This window comes from Pocillopora damicornis, chromosome 5 (assembly GCF_964200805.1).
Source record: "Pocillopora damicornis chromosome 5, jaPocDami1.2, whole genome shotgun sequence".
Classification (NCBI taxonomy): Eukaryota; Metazoa; Cnidaria; class Anthozoa; order Scleractinia; family Pocilloporidae; genus Pocillopora; species Pocillopora damicornis.
The window spans coordinates 8063071-8080439 of record NC_142674.1 but is presented as its reverse complement, the minus strand read 5'-3'; the positions used below and the strand labels follow the sequence as shown (position 1 = coordinate 8080439).

Genomic DNA, 17369 nt, shown 5'->3' with positions numbered 1-17369 from the left:
ACACTCCTGCACTAACAGAAATTGCCGGTGTACCCACCTGGTGTTTCGATGTGAAGATTACGAAAACTTCCCTGAGCATATCTTTTCTGAGCAACGACAGAAATGTCCCGGCTTAATTAATAAGCAAAAGTTTCAAGATTTCATCTTTATAATGAACGCTGAATTCCTAAAACAGGAACATGACGATTCTGCTAACTTTGGAAATGAGTTACACAGGAACTGAATTCGGTAAAATACAAAATGTCATCTTTGGTGGTAAGGATTCACCGTTAGAGTTGAATAGCTCCTGGTTCTTATTATCTCAGGTCTTTCGCCACATAAGTCTTTGTTGTGGCATATTTGCAAAACCGATTAACACCTTTCGTTTTGTTTAAAGATTCTTATGCTAAATACATCTAAAAGTCTATGGAGAGCAGGTGTGACATTTCATTTCCGGTCAGTACATAAGCTTTTTGTACCAGCGTCTCTGGCATTAAACCAATTCAAAAACGGGTCTACGAGAAAAAAATTCACAATGATTCTTTCTCATAAACTAAGGCTCTTTCTTTCTTTACTTTCTGTATATTGATAGTAAGAACATGAATTTAACCACATATATCGTAAAAACACCCATACAGATGCCGTTGTCGTATGAAAGAGAGCAGTTTTAACAACGATAGCCATAAAGACTTTTTTTCGAGTGGATTTCCTTTGTTTTAAAATTTTCAAATCGACTTGTATCTTGAAAGTGTCACCCAGAACGGTTGGGCACCTAGACAGACATTGACCATCCAGGTCGTTCCAGAACCATTTAAATTATATTTTTCATTTTATGCGAACATTAAAAGATGAAACTTTTCATGCGCCAATAAATGCGCAATATGGTGATCTGGTGGTAATTTGAAAGGATGAAGAAGTTAATGTACGTAGCCCCAATTCTTGTTGCTATTTGCAAAGCAAATTTATCTCGGGCTGTAAACTATCAGAAGTGAACAAGCTGCTAATGTTGGTTTGCCGGGTAACTAAACATTGTCGGTAATGGAACCAAATTACTGTGAAGTCGTAGTAGACAATTACAGTCTCCGATAACGTTGTGGATCTTAACTGTTGGAAAGTCCAGGGTATTGTCTAATGACATCGCAAAAAGAGACCAAATTGAAACCAAAGCGATGAGTATTTTTCGACGAAACCGAAGAGTGTCTTAAAAAATAATATAATTTTGAACAATAGGTCACTGCATGTTTTCGGTGGCTTCCTTTAGAGTTGATAAGAAAATGCGTTTCAGAGCCGTTTCAGTATTTTGCCGAAAAAGGGGAGACTAAAAAATAAAAAGCTTTACATGTAATGCTTCCTTTATTTTAAAATTCATATACGACATAGTTGGGTTTTTAGGTTTCTCCATTATTTATAAGTACAGAAAACCAGGACGGCGTCTTCGAAAGCGAAAACGAATCGAAATAAAATTACAAAAGCGGGATTTTGTGTCAATTTTTCGGTGAGGCCCCTTTACAAGTATCCTCTAGACTTATATTCTTCTCTTCTCACGAGATATTATATTTTTCCCGCAATTTATTACCGTAACGAGGAAAAAAATTTTAAAATAAAGAATTTTTGCCTGCACCGTTTGCAAATTTGGCGCGAACGTTTGACAGGCGAACAATAGATGCCCTGTTGCTGTTTGATAAACTATCAATCAAACAGTCATCTTTCTCGAAATTCATTGGCTACTGACTTTAAATTTGTTTAATCCAATGCTAATTAACGATATCCTTTACAATTAGGTATCTCTTCTCTGAAACATATAAGAGGAATTTAGTACCACATCAATTTGTATGTGATGAAAAATTGTGTTTTTAGCGTGCTTCACTTTGTTTTCTGGCGAGGGATGTTAGACAAGTACAAAGGCTTCGAGTGCTAAAGCTATTTCGATTTAATGCTCTATGTACTTCACTTCTGAACAAAAGATGGGGATTAAGACTAATTTCATGGTTCTTGGTTCTCAATACTGTGCCGCAATTTGAGCCCGGTGTGCTGCAACATTTGATTGATTTTAAAGGCGATTTGTTTCCACATTTCGAAGCACCCGAGAAATCGAAGATTTGATCGAAATTACCATTCATCTGTCAACCTGAACCCAAACGCGTCCCAGGTGAATAATCGAGGTAGCGTTCGAACAAATGGTGCAAATAGATCGAAGTCTCAATCAATCCGTGGATGCGCTGGCATAAATTAAAGTGGTTGTTTGTCAGCAGAGCGACAACATTATACACCTGTCTCTTAAGCTCAGAGTAGATGCGCGACTCACAAGTGAGCTTGGATCACTTCCTTCGATGTAAGGCCGTCGCAATCAATCATGGCCACCGATTTAGGAGCATGGCTGCCATTCGCGAGGGCGGCCGCTGTCGGTTTGGCTCCTTTAGCAACGTCTACGATGCCACCTCCGCCAGAATCGCCAAAAAACGACGAGCGAGTTACCATCAATGTTAGTGGGAGGCGGTTTGAAACATGGCAAAATACGTTGGCGCGATTCCCGGAAACTCTGCTTGGAAGTGACGAAAAGGACTATTTTTTCGATTCGGAAACAAAAGAATACTTCTTCGATCGAGATCCGGACCTGTTCCGCCATGTCTTGAATTATTATCGCAATGGAAAGCTGCACTACCCGCGGGGAGAATGTGTGTCTTCCTTTGAAGACGAACTTTGTTTCTTCGGCATTTCTGAAGATGTGGTACACGATTGTTGTTGGGAGGATTTTCGTGAGAGGAAGAAAGAGTGTGAAGAAAGAATTTTCGAACCTGATAAACTGGAAGATGGTTCACAGAATGGGGAAGAAAACACTGATTCTACAATTCGCGAGAAGATGTGGACCGCTTTTCAAAATCCGCAAAGCTCGCGGCCAGCCACTTTGGCATACTACATAACAGGTTTCTTTATTGCTGTTAGTGTGATCAGCACGGTGGTAGAAACTCTTCCAACAGACGATAAGAAAACTTTTGGGGAGGCCAATCAACAGATTTTTTTCTCGATGGAAACAGCTTGTGTTATAGTGTTTACTGTTGAGTATATGGCGCGTTTGTATGCAGCTCCTAACCGATTCAAGTTCGCTCGAGATCTAATGAGCATAATAGATGTGGTAGCTATTTTGCCTTTCTATGTTGGACTCTTTATGCCAAATAATTCTATAAGTGGAGCATTTGTGACCCTGAGAGTATTTAGGATCTTCAGAATATTCAAATTTTCAAGGCATTCAAGAGGACTCCGCATCTTGGGTTATACACTGAAGAGTTGCGCGTCTGAGTTGGGCTTCCTGTTGTTTTCGTTGTCGATGGCAGTAATAATTTTTGCGACAGTTATGTACTATGTAGAAAAGGTAGTCCCTAATACCAAGTTTACAAGTATTCCTGCGAGTTTTTGGTACACGATTGTTACAATGACTACACTAGGGTAAGTTCAATTCTATTTCTAATGCTATGTTAACTTAGATAATCCATGTACATATAAAAGTTTGTTCAGAACATTTTATGCCTTATCCTGAGAGGGAAAGCTCTTCTGTGAGAGAACTTTGTATCACTTTATGAATTAACAGCTACAGTGTTCGTTCGAAGATGCCTTTTGTATGTTCGTTATATTTTTTGCACGGGACGTAATCTTGGAGTTTAATCGGAATGCAGTTATCAAGTATCTAACAGTTTTGTGCACTGACACAGTCGTATGCCGGGTCGAACGTGCATATTTATCGCAGGCTATCACAGATCTCCTCTCAAATCTGCTTTCATTTAAACTTTTGTTTACATCCTAGTATTGGGTTCGAACGAATCTTCAATTCATCATAGAAAACATTTATTTAGGTTGCATATGTGTATATTTCTTTCTTTCTGCTTTCGGCCATTTCTTATTGATGACTCTGCGATCTTAAACTAAGAACATGTTGTTCAATGCCTTGAGCTACGCTTGAAGCCGTTTTTCCCGCCAGTTTTTACTTCCGTGGCGAAAGGAAAAAAATTCCCTTTGTTAAAAATGTTGTATTAGAAGATTTTTCTTTATTCTGATATGAATTGAGCTGGATACTTTTACAACAACAATATTGCTATGTCTGCTGTTGGTGTATGTTTACACTTAATTCTCAAGTGGACGATTTCGGATAACTACACAGTTTCCGTTTTTCTGGTGAAGAGAAACTTGAGTCGACATCACTCGGTGTATTTGTGGTCTTCAACTTGATAACGTTGCGATAATTCTTAAATGAATTAAGCTTACATCAGTGTTTTTGCTGGAGATGTCACTCTTTAAAATCTGTAAAATAAAATTTAACAGCTTTAAAATCTGCCGTAAGGATATTCTAAAATTTTGCATATTTATGTTTTTGTTGATTTTCAATGTCGCGCGATTTAGGAGAAGGTTCTGTTATCTTTCCTGAAATAAGTTACTTGTAAACACGACTGTACAAAAAGTTCACTTTTTTGTGTTTTGAGGAATGACGAAGCTCTTCGTTCATAAAACGGCCAGACTTGTGGGGTCTTTGAACAACTGTTTCCTAGAAAACAGACGTTTCTACTCTATGCACTTTCCTGGTTGCGTTATTTTGAACGCCAATAATAACCCCCCGTGTTAATATAACTGAGTTATGTCTTCCTCTGTTGCGGAATATGTGTACAAAATACTTGTAGCAAAAAGGATCTTAAGAATCAGAAGATTCAGGCTCCCTGTATGTGGTAAATTAATAAGGAATAGACGAGAATTTACAGGGAAAAATTCAACAGCTGGTGGAAATTGTTTACGCTGTAATAAAAATGCACAGTTCAGTAAAATTTTTTCAGGATTTTTGCTGGATAGATACAAAGCAAAGCAACTATAAACATAGTGTATTTCCTTTTCACATGACGAGTTTGAGATCAGCGCAAGTCTAGGAAGCATCTTTCTCACAAGTTCTATTCATTTGTTAACATTTAAAGTAAAAAGGAAGCATTTGCTGTCAGGAGATCATTCTTGCATGAAATAAGAGTCAATAGGGCTTGTGAGTGTTCCTTAAACCTTGAAAACAATACGCGAATTTTGTGTAATTAATGGTTTTTAAGTCACCATTAGACAACAGAAATGTAGTTAAGTTATCTAGCTCTTTTTGTTCACTATGTGTATCATAAGATCATAACTTTGCATTTGTGACTTGTCACAATTTTTCTTTTTCAAAGTTCACTGATCCAAACTGTCCTTGAGTCTGTCACTGTTTTTATCTCATTTAGAATGCAAGGCTGGACAGTTCACCTTTATGAATATTTTATTGGCTGTGAATATTTCTTTATTATGGAAAGAGCAAGACATTTTATCATTTTTTCTTTTCGTTTTTCAGGTGATTATAAATATTGAAAGAAATAATATCTTTGTTTATTCACAACTGTTTCATTCATGTTGTTTGTAATAATTTTGCTTGGAAAAACATCTGTTATATTGTTTTCTTTTTTGAACCAGCAACCACATATGTTAAATAGCCAGTAAAGTAATTACATTTATGTAAATTCAACTCATTTACCAATCAATTTATTTATTAAGAAATTCTGTACATGTTATAGAAGTTCCTGCTTGTTCACAACCTACTGACAAAGATTGATCAGCAAATGTTATACATTCTCATCATTAAGTTACTAAAAAGATTCATGTGTTTCGGGCTAGCTAATTGGTAAATAAATTCAACCATCTTTCCTTGGATGATTCTGAACTATATTCATCAGTCAGATGCTGTATTTTCCTTTTATTTGCTTGCTGTTCACATCTTTTAGCAGTCTCCACAGTTTGATATGGGACTTTGTTCTATTTGTTCTCTTTATTTGCTGCACAATTACCAACTGCATGCATAAGTATAATAGATTTGTGTTGTCAGCTTTTTTCTTATCATTTATTACGACATAATGGGATGAATTTCCCTAATTTGGCCTTTATCTCATCATTTTAAACTAAATACATTCTGAGAGCCTGTTGGTCTCAGGAATGGAGAAATGTCAAAATTTGAGAATTAAGTGGTTTTTCTATCTTTGAGATAATTCACTAACACCATGTTATTAATAGACTCTCTTTGGTTTTAATGATTGAATATGACAATGTATGATTTAAATTGCTCAACAAATCTGTTTGTTATGCTTGTCTTTTTTCGTCTTGCTTTTTCAGTGAGAAAGGATCAGACAAAAGAACACTTGAAAATGTCACACTTAAATCAAACTCTTAGATAGTAAAGAAGTGCTTATCTTTGTGGTGTAATTTGCACTTATTATAGTGCTTCCTTTTCATGAGCTGTTCATGGACCAATTTTTAAGTATGTAATTTTAATAATAACCTAATGCCTTTGATGAAGTACAAATTGTTTTTGCCATTGCATGTCTTAAAGATCTGTTATTATCATGGGGATTGAAAGTAATGGCTATTTGGCAAATCTGAAAATTGATGAGTTTTTTTGAAAATCCCTCAAATTCTCCAAATTAAGTTAATGTTCACTGTTCAGTACTATGGGCCAGGTTGCAGCAGAGTGAATTCTAATGTTTTCCAATTTTCACAAATTGGCAAAAATGTAGCATTGTCCAAATTTTGGTGACATCACAGTCATGCATCCTTTGATCAAAACTTTAGTGATTACCATCTACATAGATCACAAACACATCTCGCTCTTAAAAGGTAGAGAAAAAATATTGCACAAATTACTATGCGAAAATGGATCTTTTTTTTCCTACTTATCTTTTGCATTTTGGTTACCAGCTGTGCAACATGAGCATGAACAATTTTTTTTATCCTGCCATTGTTGGTGCCAAACAAGACTGGCAGACCAAAGTATTATTGTTTCCCACTGAAATTTTATTCAGGCATGACTTACTTCACAAGACAGCTAAATGGTTGAAAAAGGTGACTGTTTGTTGTGCCAAAATTTGGAAGCCCCAGAAGCAGGAAATAAGATACAAAATTTTTGCAATCCACAAAATTTGCACCTATTTTATGCTACTGTGGACAGACTTTTCATGGAAACAAACAAAAAATACTCTTGTGTGACCCAGCTCTAAGTTCTGAGGGAGATGGTCACTCAGTAATACTGAGGCAATTAATATTAAAACAAAGTCAAACTACTTCCCTTGATTAAACAAGATAGCAAAGATATGAAAGGCAAAAGGAATTGTTTTTGATTTTGAGGATACATTATTCATGAATATTTTTCATAAAATGTGATTTGGCAGTTCATATTTATGTACACAATTGTGTAGGTTTGTTCTTAATGCATGGTAATTCCTAGTAATAGACTAATAGGAATTTGCTGCCGGATTGGGATTTGCAGTGAAAAAGGTGTAGTGTTATTTCCAAAAGTGACTAAGATGGGGTCTATAATTGGCCACTGATGATGGGGTTGGGACTCTGAGAGGCCAGTGGCACAAACCCAGCAAAAATTGACTCTGGGGTTCAGAGGCAAAGAAATGGGACGGAGGTAACCTTAGTTTTCAAGTGTCCATACTGTATTTTACACTTAAAAGCTAGTAGTTTTCTTCTATACAATAAATTTTTTAAGGATTTTTGCTTTTACACCTATTTGTTCCTGCTGCTTTTGATCTGGATAACATACTTTTAACATTATTTTCTGTTTCTAGTTATGGTGACATGGTACCTGAAACTACTCCTGGAAAGATTGTGGGTAGCCTTTGTTCACTCAGTGGTGTTCTTGTGATTGCCCTGCCTGTTCCAGTGATTGTGTCTAATTTTAGTAGAATTTACTTGCAAAACCAAAGAGCAGATAAAAGGAAAGCTCACAAGGTAACAAATAGATTTGTTATGCTCTTTCATAAAGAAAATTATAATTTAGAACTGTGCACAATATTAAGCTGACCTGTAATGAGAAAAAAGAAAGACATCAGTTAGGGGTGAATTCAATGCCAAATTCTCCATACAAAACATCATGAGAATTGTATGGCAGACAGTAAGGAGAATTACTAATGAGATTTTGAGAGTGAAAGGATTACATCATGCCAAGGGTTTGTTACCAGACTAATCAGAGAAAAACATTTGGTATTTTGTTGCATGAGTATGTATTCAGATGTCAACTTTTTTTTTTTTTTTTTTTTTTTTTCAGAAAGCACGTGTGTCCATTTCCAAGACAATGGCTGGTACTGCTTTGGTCTCCCCACCTGATAAAGAAAATGTTCCTCTGGCAAGTCAAGCATTTGAACAATTTTGGTTGATTCTAACTCTTACTCTTACATAATATTTTAACCCTTTAACTCCCATGAGTGACCAAGACAGAATTTCTCCCCACAATATCAATACAATATCAGGCAGACAGGTGATGAGAAAAAAGAAAAATATCAATTAAGGGATTATAAATTGATCAAATACCAGATTCTCAAAATTGACACCACAAGAACTGTATGACAGACAGTGAGGAGAATTACTACAGAGATCTTGGGAGTTAAAGGGTTAATTTTTTGTTTTGATTTTGGAAAAATGTCCTCATGAGGTGACCCTTCCAGTGAATGTTGTTTTCATCAGATGTGTGGTCTTTTTTTGAGTTACCTATTTACTGCATTTAATGCCACAACATTTATTTAATGTTATGTGTAACCCCCACAAGATTTAATTAAGGGCAGCATTTATGTACAAATTAAATTTTTAACCAAAATTATCAAGGATAATAACAGCAGTAATTATTAATTAGCAGTAATTAATAACAGCAGTAATTATTACATAAACTAGAGATGTACATCAAGTTTCATTGTCTTCCCATTGAAATTCCAAGAAATGTTATTAGTTTTAACATACTTTTTGTTTCAAACATTTTTTTTCATAATCCTCAGATAAATGTTTTGGCTTTTAATGGTTGGGTGTGGTGTTTGTTCATAGCTTTACCTTTATCTGCAGCGTGTAATTTAGGGGTTGGGCAATTATTCAAGGATTCATTATTTTCAGGGCTGTGTTGGGAGTTTTGGCCATTTATGGATTGGCTTTGTGGTAATTGCATCAAAACTCTTTGGTTTTATGTTTTTTTTTCTGTTATGGTTTGCACTTTTTTCTCTTTTTTTTGTTTTTGGTTTTTGGTAAAAAAGTTATGAGTGGGTGTTTGAATTTGGTTACTAGTCTCTGTTTGGCAATTATGCACCACAACTGTGCAAACACGCTGTGGAAATATTTTTTTTCCTGAATATATAAATATTAGAAGCTCTGTTCAATGAAACTACAAGTATAATTATAAACTAATCAAGCCTCTTCTTAAAGCTTTACCATCTCTTAATCCATAATAAACCATTTTATTTAATCATTTCACTATTTATTTTGCTTAGGGTGCTGGCCTAGAGTTGACACAAATTCCAGTTAGCAATAAAGAGAAAAACTATCTTGATGAACAGCATACTCATCTACTTCAGTGCCTGGAAAAGGCTACGGTATGTAGTTATAAGCCAGCGAACCCTTTACACCATAGCAACAGTATTCTATATATAGTATCTATACTTCCTTTGGTACTGACAAGCAGAATTTGTTTCATGATCAAAGCCTCTTTTGTTTGTAATCTTTCCTTTAGACCAACTCATGATCCTAATGAATGGTTCAGCAGTTTTCCTGCAAGGAAAAATTAGATGTTGGTTACTCCTAGTTTTTAAAGGGTCAAAATAGTGGTAGTAGTATCACATAAAACTTCAACAGTGAAAAGTTCCTTAGAGCCTTCTCTTCATTTAAAGAAGTTATGTCTAAAGTTAGGAAATTATCACATGAGCTTCAGTTGCATAGTCTCTGAAGGACTTTCACAGATTTCCAACACTTATTCGCTCCCCCAAACTAATTTTATGCTACCCTTGGTTAGTTTCTCCAAGAATAATGATTCACATCCCTACACATGTATTTTTCTTTCTTTGCTTGGTTGATTAAAAGAGAATTTTAGAAATTAAGTCATTAACCAAAAAAAGAAAAAAAGATTTTATCAGTCAAACAACATTGTTGGATAGGAAAGGGTTGAGAGTTTTGAAAAGGGATCATAGGTACAGCTGTTATAATTGTTTCTGTCCTTGCTGTTATTCCACACTCTCTGTAGAAATCTCTATATCCAAGATAATCTCACTATTTTGATTGTGTGGCTCTATTCGTTAAAGTAGTTGAATGTTCGGACAAAAATTATGTTCATTATTTCAAAGCTTTAACATCCCCCACCCTTACTGTGCCATGTCCCATGCATTTGAACTTTTGAAGATCCCTCTGTTCAAATTTTCAGCCGTGTGGGTTAAAATTGTGTTCAAATGCCCTACCCAAGTGCTAGTGCTAGTCAATTTTTTTCAAAAGGCAAAATTGGCAACCCTGAATTTCTACTCATTGACCAAGCTTTAAAACCTAGACTAGCTGTGTAGACCTTTTCTTCTGAGCATTTAGCTCACAAATGTGAAGTCTTAACCTTAACTTTAAAGATAAAACAATTATATTCCACTGTAAAGACTTGACACTTGCAGTTCAAATTGCCCACCCCAGCCATGCAAGGTTCAAGAACACTGCTTCCCAGGCACCTGCGACAGTCAAATTCCTGTGGGTTGCTTGGGGAGGTGGGGGAATGTTGAAACTTTAAATTGATTGGCACATTGTAAAATCAACAATGTTCTTTACTTTTTTGGCTGGTGTTTTTCAGGCACGGCAATTTGTTGAAATGGAGTACTCATACAAAGGAGAACCAGTGAGGAAGACTCCCAAGTTGTCATCTCCTATTTGTACTCCATCTGGTTCACCGATTTCCTCATCTGTTTCACTAGCAGCAGTGTGTGACAATGCCTGCTATAACCGAAACAGCTACACAGGGAAATGCATGAAGCGAACAAGATCTCTCTCAGAACCAGCACATCAGCATGAAAATGCTTTTTTTCCAGATCATCTGGAAATGAATGATGTAAAAAGCAAGAACAAAGTGAATTCTAAACCACACAATGATAAACAACCAATGAATGTCACCACATCAGCTATTGTGACCCTCCCAGATTTTGAAACTGTGGCAGTTCCAAACAATATTCATGAGGGAGGTGCCAATCGCAGATATGAAAATTGCAATAATCGTAAAGGGTCTCATACAGTTATTTAAATCAATGCTCATGAAGTAAAATGAAATTCCAAAGTGAATTAGGTAGTGTGCAAGTTAAATCTTGGCAAGAAGTTGTTCCTGATCAGCTTTGTTACATATGATGAATGAGAAGTTTTGCTCACCTTCTGGCCTTACAATGTATTTACTAACAAAGAGATTCAAAATTATTACAAATATTAGTTGGAAATTTTCTGGATATTTAAAAAAAACAATTTATTATCGTCTACTACAGCTGCAAAAATTGATATTTAAAAATGTTTTTTAGAGTGGTGTTTTAGTGCCACAAAATTCAGTGGCAGCTTTAAACGATTGGTCCATCTTTTTCAAATGGAAAGTTTTGGTGACCTTTTTACCAAATTCAACAAAGTGTCATTTAAACCAGAATGTGCAGTGCACAGTTCTTGCTATGGGCGCACAGTCGTCAATGATATTTAAACAAAAGTTGAATTCTGAAGACATATTTTCTACAAAGTCAGCGGATTATGAGACTATTTATAAGTACAGATAATCAAGATTGAAAAGGATCACAGACTGACCCGGCTTCACCCAACCTTGTATGACTGAGTTACAGAACACTTCAACTGATAAGTGGAAACATATTGCATCTGCTAAAGGAAATAGTTGTGGTGTAGGTCAAGGACAGAAACATAAGCAATCATATGGATCTAATAGGACCTGATTGTCTTATGTACCAATTTTTGGATATACAATTCTTGTGTCATCAGGACTGTTGATCTTTCCGTCCAGTCAGGAAACTATGAATGTTAGTTCTGAAGTAGAGTTGACTCTAGTGGAACAAGCTTGTACAACCAGCTGGCAGCTGTTCTCAGGGTCAGTAGTTCAGAAGAATGTGGCATAGGTGCAAATGGAGTGGAAAGGAGATACCTAGTTTCTCTGTTTAATTGTCATTACGAGCTGATTATTGCACAAGGAACCTCATCAGCTGCATACATGGCAGGCTGCTCACAAGACAAAATGCAATGTTACAGATCAAGGCCAGACAGATGCCTTTTACATTTAGCCTTCAAGGCAAGTTACTCTGTAATTGCTATACAAGATGGCAAAAGTGGTGAATTTCTCAAATTTGTCAGAGAATTGAAGTGAAAAGACCAATGGCTGAAGTTTCAAAATTTGATCACCTTGGTGTTCTTAACTTAAGACCTGGAAACTTGAGGACTTCTTCATTGTAATCTCTTTGCAATTTAGGCATGTACCAATAGGCTTCAGTAGTCCAATGACCATGCACTTGCAGATAGGAAATAAGGATTTGCCATCTTCAATTGAGAGACATGAAAGACGGAGGGCATGCATGTTGCAGTAACAAAAGGATGAAATTAATCATATTTATATGTCAAGGTACTTCCAGTAGCTGTTTAATTTCCTGTCTTGCTTTAGACAAAGCATGGCAGAGCTCTTTATTTTTGCTCTTTTCCTTTTTAGCATGTAATTAAATTACTTATGGGGTACTCTGCCAATATGCAAGGGTCTGTATGTAAATCAATTTTTTAAGTTGCATAAAGTGCATATTTTGTGGTGATCATTTTCATTTTTTTTTTCTTTTAATCACATTCATGCAGTCATTTTATGAGTCCAGTCTACTTTTAGTCTTGATTTGTGGGTATTATTATAATATTATTCTGGTGAATACAGCTGTTTAAGTGCTCTGATGAGATAAGGGTATTGGATATTTATCATCAGGGAATAATTGATGAATTTTTGAGAAGTAATTTGCAGTCCCCATTGAGAGATTTTACTTTTGTAAAGAACAGAGGAATGGAGTTAACCCTTAAACTCTCAAGATCTGATTTTTGATTCTCACTTTTAGCTGCTACACATTTCCTCATGCATAAGTAACAAGAATTTGGGGTTAGATCAGGATATCAACTTCTACCTGATAAGTTTGAGTATTCTCATTATCTGTTTGCTGGATGATTTATAGATATTATACAGAGAAGCTACTTGTTAATCACTTCTGGGAGTTGAAGGGTTAAACATGGGTGATGCGAGGCATAAGGGAATATTTACTGCTACTTGTCTCACAATATTGTCCCAATGTTGTGAGAAAAGTTGCTCCATTGCTATTTCTTTAGAGTCTCCTTTAAGTTGTTGGTGCTTTTGAGTTTATAGAAAGTATTTATTTATTTATCTATTTATTGTATACATTTTATTTCGTGGCTGTAAGCATCTTCTTTTTCTCCTTGGAGATCTTACTTTCTATGAAATGTCATCCTATGTTAAGGCGTTATTTAAGCTATTTTTAATGATTGCTGAAATTTCACAAATTGATTTCTTTTCTGTTTTGGGTTGATTCCTAAAATGTCTGCAAACAGGTTTTGCATTAAGTAAATTTGTTATTAGTGCAGAAGTTGTTATTTTAGTGATCATTGTATATAAGAACAAATGTTAGCCTGTGGGTTTTGGTATGTTTTGCATTGTAAAAATAGATATAAATGTTGGAATGGGTAGAAATTAGTGGGGAAATTACACCTTGAAATTTTGCTTTAAGCAGAAGTTGGTTCTCAAGATAAGCTTCTTCAATGAATGGAAGGTGTACAGTGTCTACTGACAATTACTAATCTTTAAAGTAAACTGTCAAATAAGGTATTTGTTATTTAGGGAAGATTTGTGAAGTCAGCTCTTCTTTTTTCAGTGAAACTTGCACTTCTGTTTTGGGTTATTGGAATATCTTGATTTAGCCATAAATTCAGGCTTTTCATTCTTATCTGTATATATTGCAGAGCTTAACCCCTAGAGTTACCACAAAGTGATGTAAATTGGTCAAAATATGAGATTTAACCCACAGCAGCAAACATAATTAAGTTCTCTTTTGTTGCTCAATATATATTTATATATTTATATACAATATGTAGTTAAAATAAGTTTATGCATGGTCACCAGTTTAACAATAGTCCCAGAGTTATATGATTTTACAATGTGAAAGTATTATTTAAGTTTTCTCATTTGCAGCATTTGTTCATAGGTAATATTTATTTCAGGAATTGAGCAAAATGTACCTTGACAATAAACTAAAATAATAAAAAAAATGATGCTAGTCTTTTGATCGTCTTGATCGAATTGCAATTATCGCCTTACTAAATTTGACCAGTCCCTTTGAAAAATATAGATCCGCACAACGTAATTAATAAGATCTTCAGACCTATTCCTCCCGCGGAGTAATTAGCGATATTGATTAAGAACATCAGCAAAGTTGAGCATCCAGATGTCCATTTTTTCCCTCGAGTTCCGAGAGCTCTTACTTCCCCTCCTCTCCCCCTAACCCCCTCTTCCACCGAATTTTGGTTAGCTACAGAAGTATGTATTCTCAAATATTGTAAATCCTTCCCTTTGCTAGAATTCGGATATATTGCCTCTTGTTTTCAACTTTGACGAAAAGATTGAAAGATGCATTGTGCATTGGAATCATTCAGTGACTGCATAGTATTCTACCATTTGGTTTTGCTTTATAGAAAGTTTTTCGAAACTCCTGTTCCGTTGAGATATTTCAAAAGGAAAAGGATTAAAGAAAAAGGAAAGCGGAAAGAAAACAGCGCCCAGGAAGCAAAAGGGACGAAAACGGAAGAAACAAAGCAAATAAAAACCAAATCAGTCAAAACGTATAAGAAAGTTAACCGAGCAGTCCAGGACCACAGGATGACAAACATATTCATTTGAATTGCAAATTTACTCGAGAAAAACTAGATTTTTTCCTTTTTGATTTGTTTAAAATACACTTCAATTAACCTCCTGCCGCCTGCTAGAATTTCGCGTTCCTTTAACAACTCAAGCGTTGAAGAGCTACTTGGGTGGAGGGGGTAGGGTGTATTTTGATTTTGTTGTTGCTCAGATTCTTTGTTTAATTTCACAATTTCCATTATTCTACCAAGTTATTAAGTTAAAATTGATTTTTATAAGAAGGATAGAAATGTGAAAGATATCACCTTTCCGTAAGTTTTGTGTTAATAGTTGCCCTTCTAGTCCTCCCTCCACTCGTTAGTTGACCATGTGTTTTGAAGTAATTATGACGTATCAGTGCTGTCAGTTACACTTTTGATTTCTATCGTGAGGCGCCGCGATAAATTCCTCTCGTTCAGAATTTCTGGAACTCAGGAGCTAATTCATCACATTTTTCAAGAACGGAGTCGTTTAACGGATCACTGGTAGCTGCCACCGATCTACAGCTGGTAAGGGCTTTCACGGGGACAAATCTCGTAGATTTCTCAAGAACTAAGTAAACATTCGTTTGAAAGGGATTATATTATACGCTTGGAGTTGAAAAATCACGGTAATTCGTCGAAAAGATCAGCCGTATTGGATAGAGTTGAGTAGAAACGATAGTAAGAAAGGTCTAAACGATTGTCTTAAACTGAGCTGAGAAAGCTTCAACTCTGACCATGAAGGTAGACCAGTGTGTGTTCGTTTTATTGTGGGCGATTGCGTTTGTTGTTTGTTTCACCTTCCCATATTCCGCAGCCGCAGGAGAAGATTGCACGAATTTCAACAAGTCTTGCAGCGATTGCACTGGGCATTCGCAATGTTACTGGTGTTCTTCAACAGAGGCTTGTATAAAGTATCCTGGATGGACGAAGATTGTTCCTCGAAATTGCCCGAGCAAGAAATGGTTTTATGGCCAGTGTCGAATATCAGGCTATGTCCTCATCATTTTAGTCCCTTCCTTGGTCGGTGCCTTCTTGTTATTTCTCGGATGTTGTATCTACTGTTGTTGTTGTCGCCAGTGCAACAAATGCAAGAAAAAGCGAATGGATAAGGAAGACGCAAAATTGAAGCGTAAACGAGAAGAAATGACGGCCCTTCATGCTCAGAAACGAAGCGAAAGGGAAATCAAGAGAGATGAAATCAGAAAGAAGTACGGCCTTCGGCCTGGATCGTCCGGTTATCAGCGAATTGAGGACAACCCTTGAATTCGTCGCTATGGAATTTTTGGTGATCCATTAATTTATATTGTTATCAATATAATAAGAACGAAGAATTCTTTCTTTTGAGAAGAAACATAGTAGAAGTATAATTTCTATCAGACGGCTACGGAAAGAGAATTCCTTAGATTAAGTATATTTTTCTAGCTATTTGAGCACAAATTATATCGCCCTACACGTAAAAAAAAACGAAATCTGTGTATGTCTTCTTTACTTATTCTCTTTGCATCTGTATATTGCACTCTAGGTAGCAAATCGCAGTCGTATGTTTTTTAATATTAAATGTCGGGTTTTTTAAGCAATTTTACAACGTGAAGTTCCCGTTTCTGGATGAGTGAACTCAAAATTTCCTGTTTCGTAATTAACATTTATTTTGTTGTTCTCGCTGAAGCCAGCAATGCTTTGGTCTTTTCAGTTTCACTGCCCTTTTTTTCTTAATCTGTTGTATTTCAATTTTTCTATTACTTAATTCTATTAAATCTGATAATTTGACATCAATTTTCTAACGGAGTATTATGACTTTTGTGTTTCTGTGGATATTAATCAAGTAGAAAAAGCCAAATTGAATAAGTTGGTTTTCAGTTACATGCTTGTAGTTAATATAAAGGAAATGTCAAAATTTGTTATTCCTCATTCTCCCTTTGTCTCTTGTCTTTAATTAAAATGCTGTTCACCAGAATTGCTGGGGGTGGATATAATTCCTTTTAGGGGGTGGGGGTGGTGGTGGGGTTGGTAGTAATCCTCAGGAAAAAAAGGAGATGAAAATTCAAACAAAACGAAAAATTTAACAAAAGAGAAACAAAGGAAAAGAGCAGCAACAATATTTTCTTAAAAGATCAAAGAAAATGTTTGTGCATCTGTTTTGTGAATGAAAAGCTTTCAAAAAAAAAGTTACCCAACAAGGATGTGGTTAATTATAAGGGAAAAGCACTACAAACCCATTGTATGTTTCCATTTTTTTCTAAAGTCCTCCATCCCTTCATATGTTTGTATGGTCGGCAAAATTTGAGAAAAGTTTCTTTTGTCTGAGTGCAATATAATGGACAAAATACAATGTTATTTGAATGTCAATATAGATGACAACGAGAAAAGGAAGGACTGGACACTGCAATCTTCAGAATATAGAAAGGTTAATGATTTTGAAATTTGATTTGGATTGTGCAGTGTCAAAATGAAACAAGTTATCCAAGTGGGAAACTCAAAATCACTATTTCAAAGTCATTAATTTTCTAAATAGCAGTATAATTAGCTGATCTTCTCGTGCAACAGAACTGTGATTCGGGATATTCCTCTTGATTCATGTAAGGATAAATAGTTTTGGGTCAAGTTAAGGTAAGCAGAATCGAACAGATTTGTGTTTGTCTCAGACAATCAACCCTCAACAGAAT

General features: G+C 35.6%; 2 protein-coding genes across 2 annotated transcripts; both read left to right on the top strand.

The window, feature by feature from the left end:
- Positions 1–1324: 1324 nt before the first annotated feature.
- LOC113685284 (potassium voltage-gated channel protein Shal) lies at positions 1325–14094 on the top strand. Its single transcript, XM_089207530.1, has 5 exons — positions 1325–3423; positions 7596–7758; positions 8075–8152; positions 9279–9380; positions 10607–14094. The coding sequence occupies exons 1-5, from the start codon at positions 2333–2335 to the stop codon at positions 11048–11050; spliced, it is 1878 nt and encodes a 625-aa protein (XP_089063656.1). The 5' UTR covers positions 1325–2332; the 3' UTR covers positions 11051–14094.
- A 1200-nt stretch (positions 14095–15294) lies between these two features.
- Positions 15295–16175, top strand: LOC149044972 (pituitary tumor-transforming gene 1 protein-interacting protein-like). The gene has a single exon (XM_089207529.1). It carries the CDS (start codon positions 15442–15444, stop codon positions 15967–15969), a length of 528 nt encoding a protein of 175 aa, XP_089063655.1. The 5' UTR covers positions 15295–15441; the 3' UTR covers positions 15970–16175.
- Positions 16176–17369: the final 1194 nt, after the last annotated feature.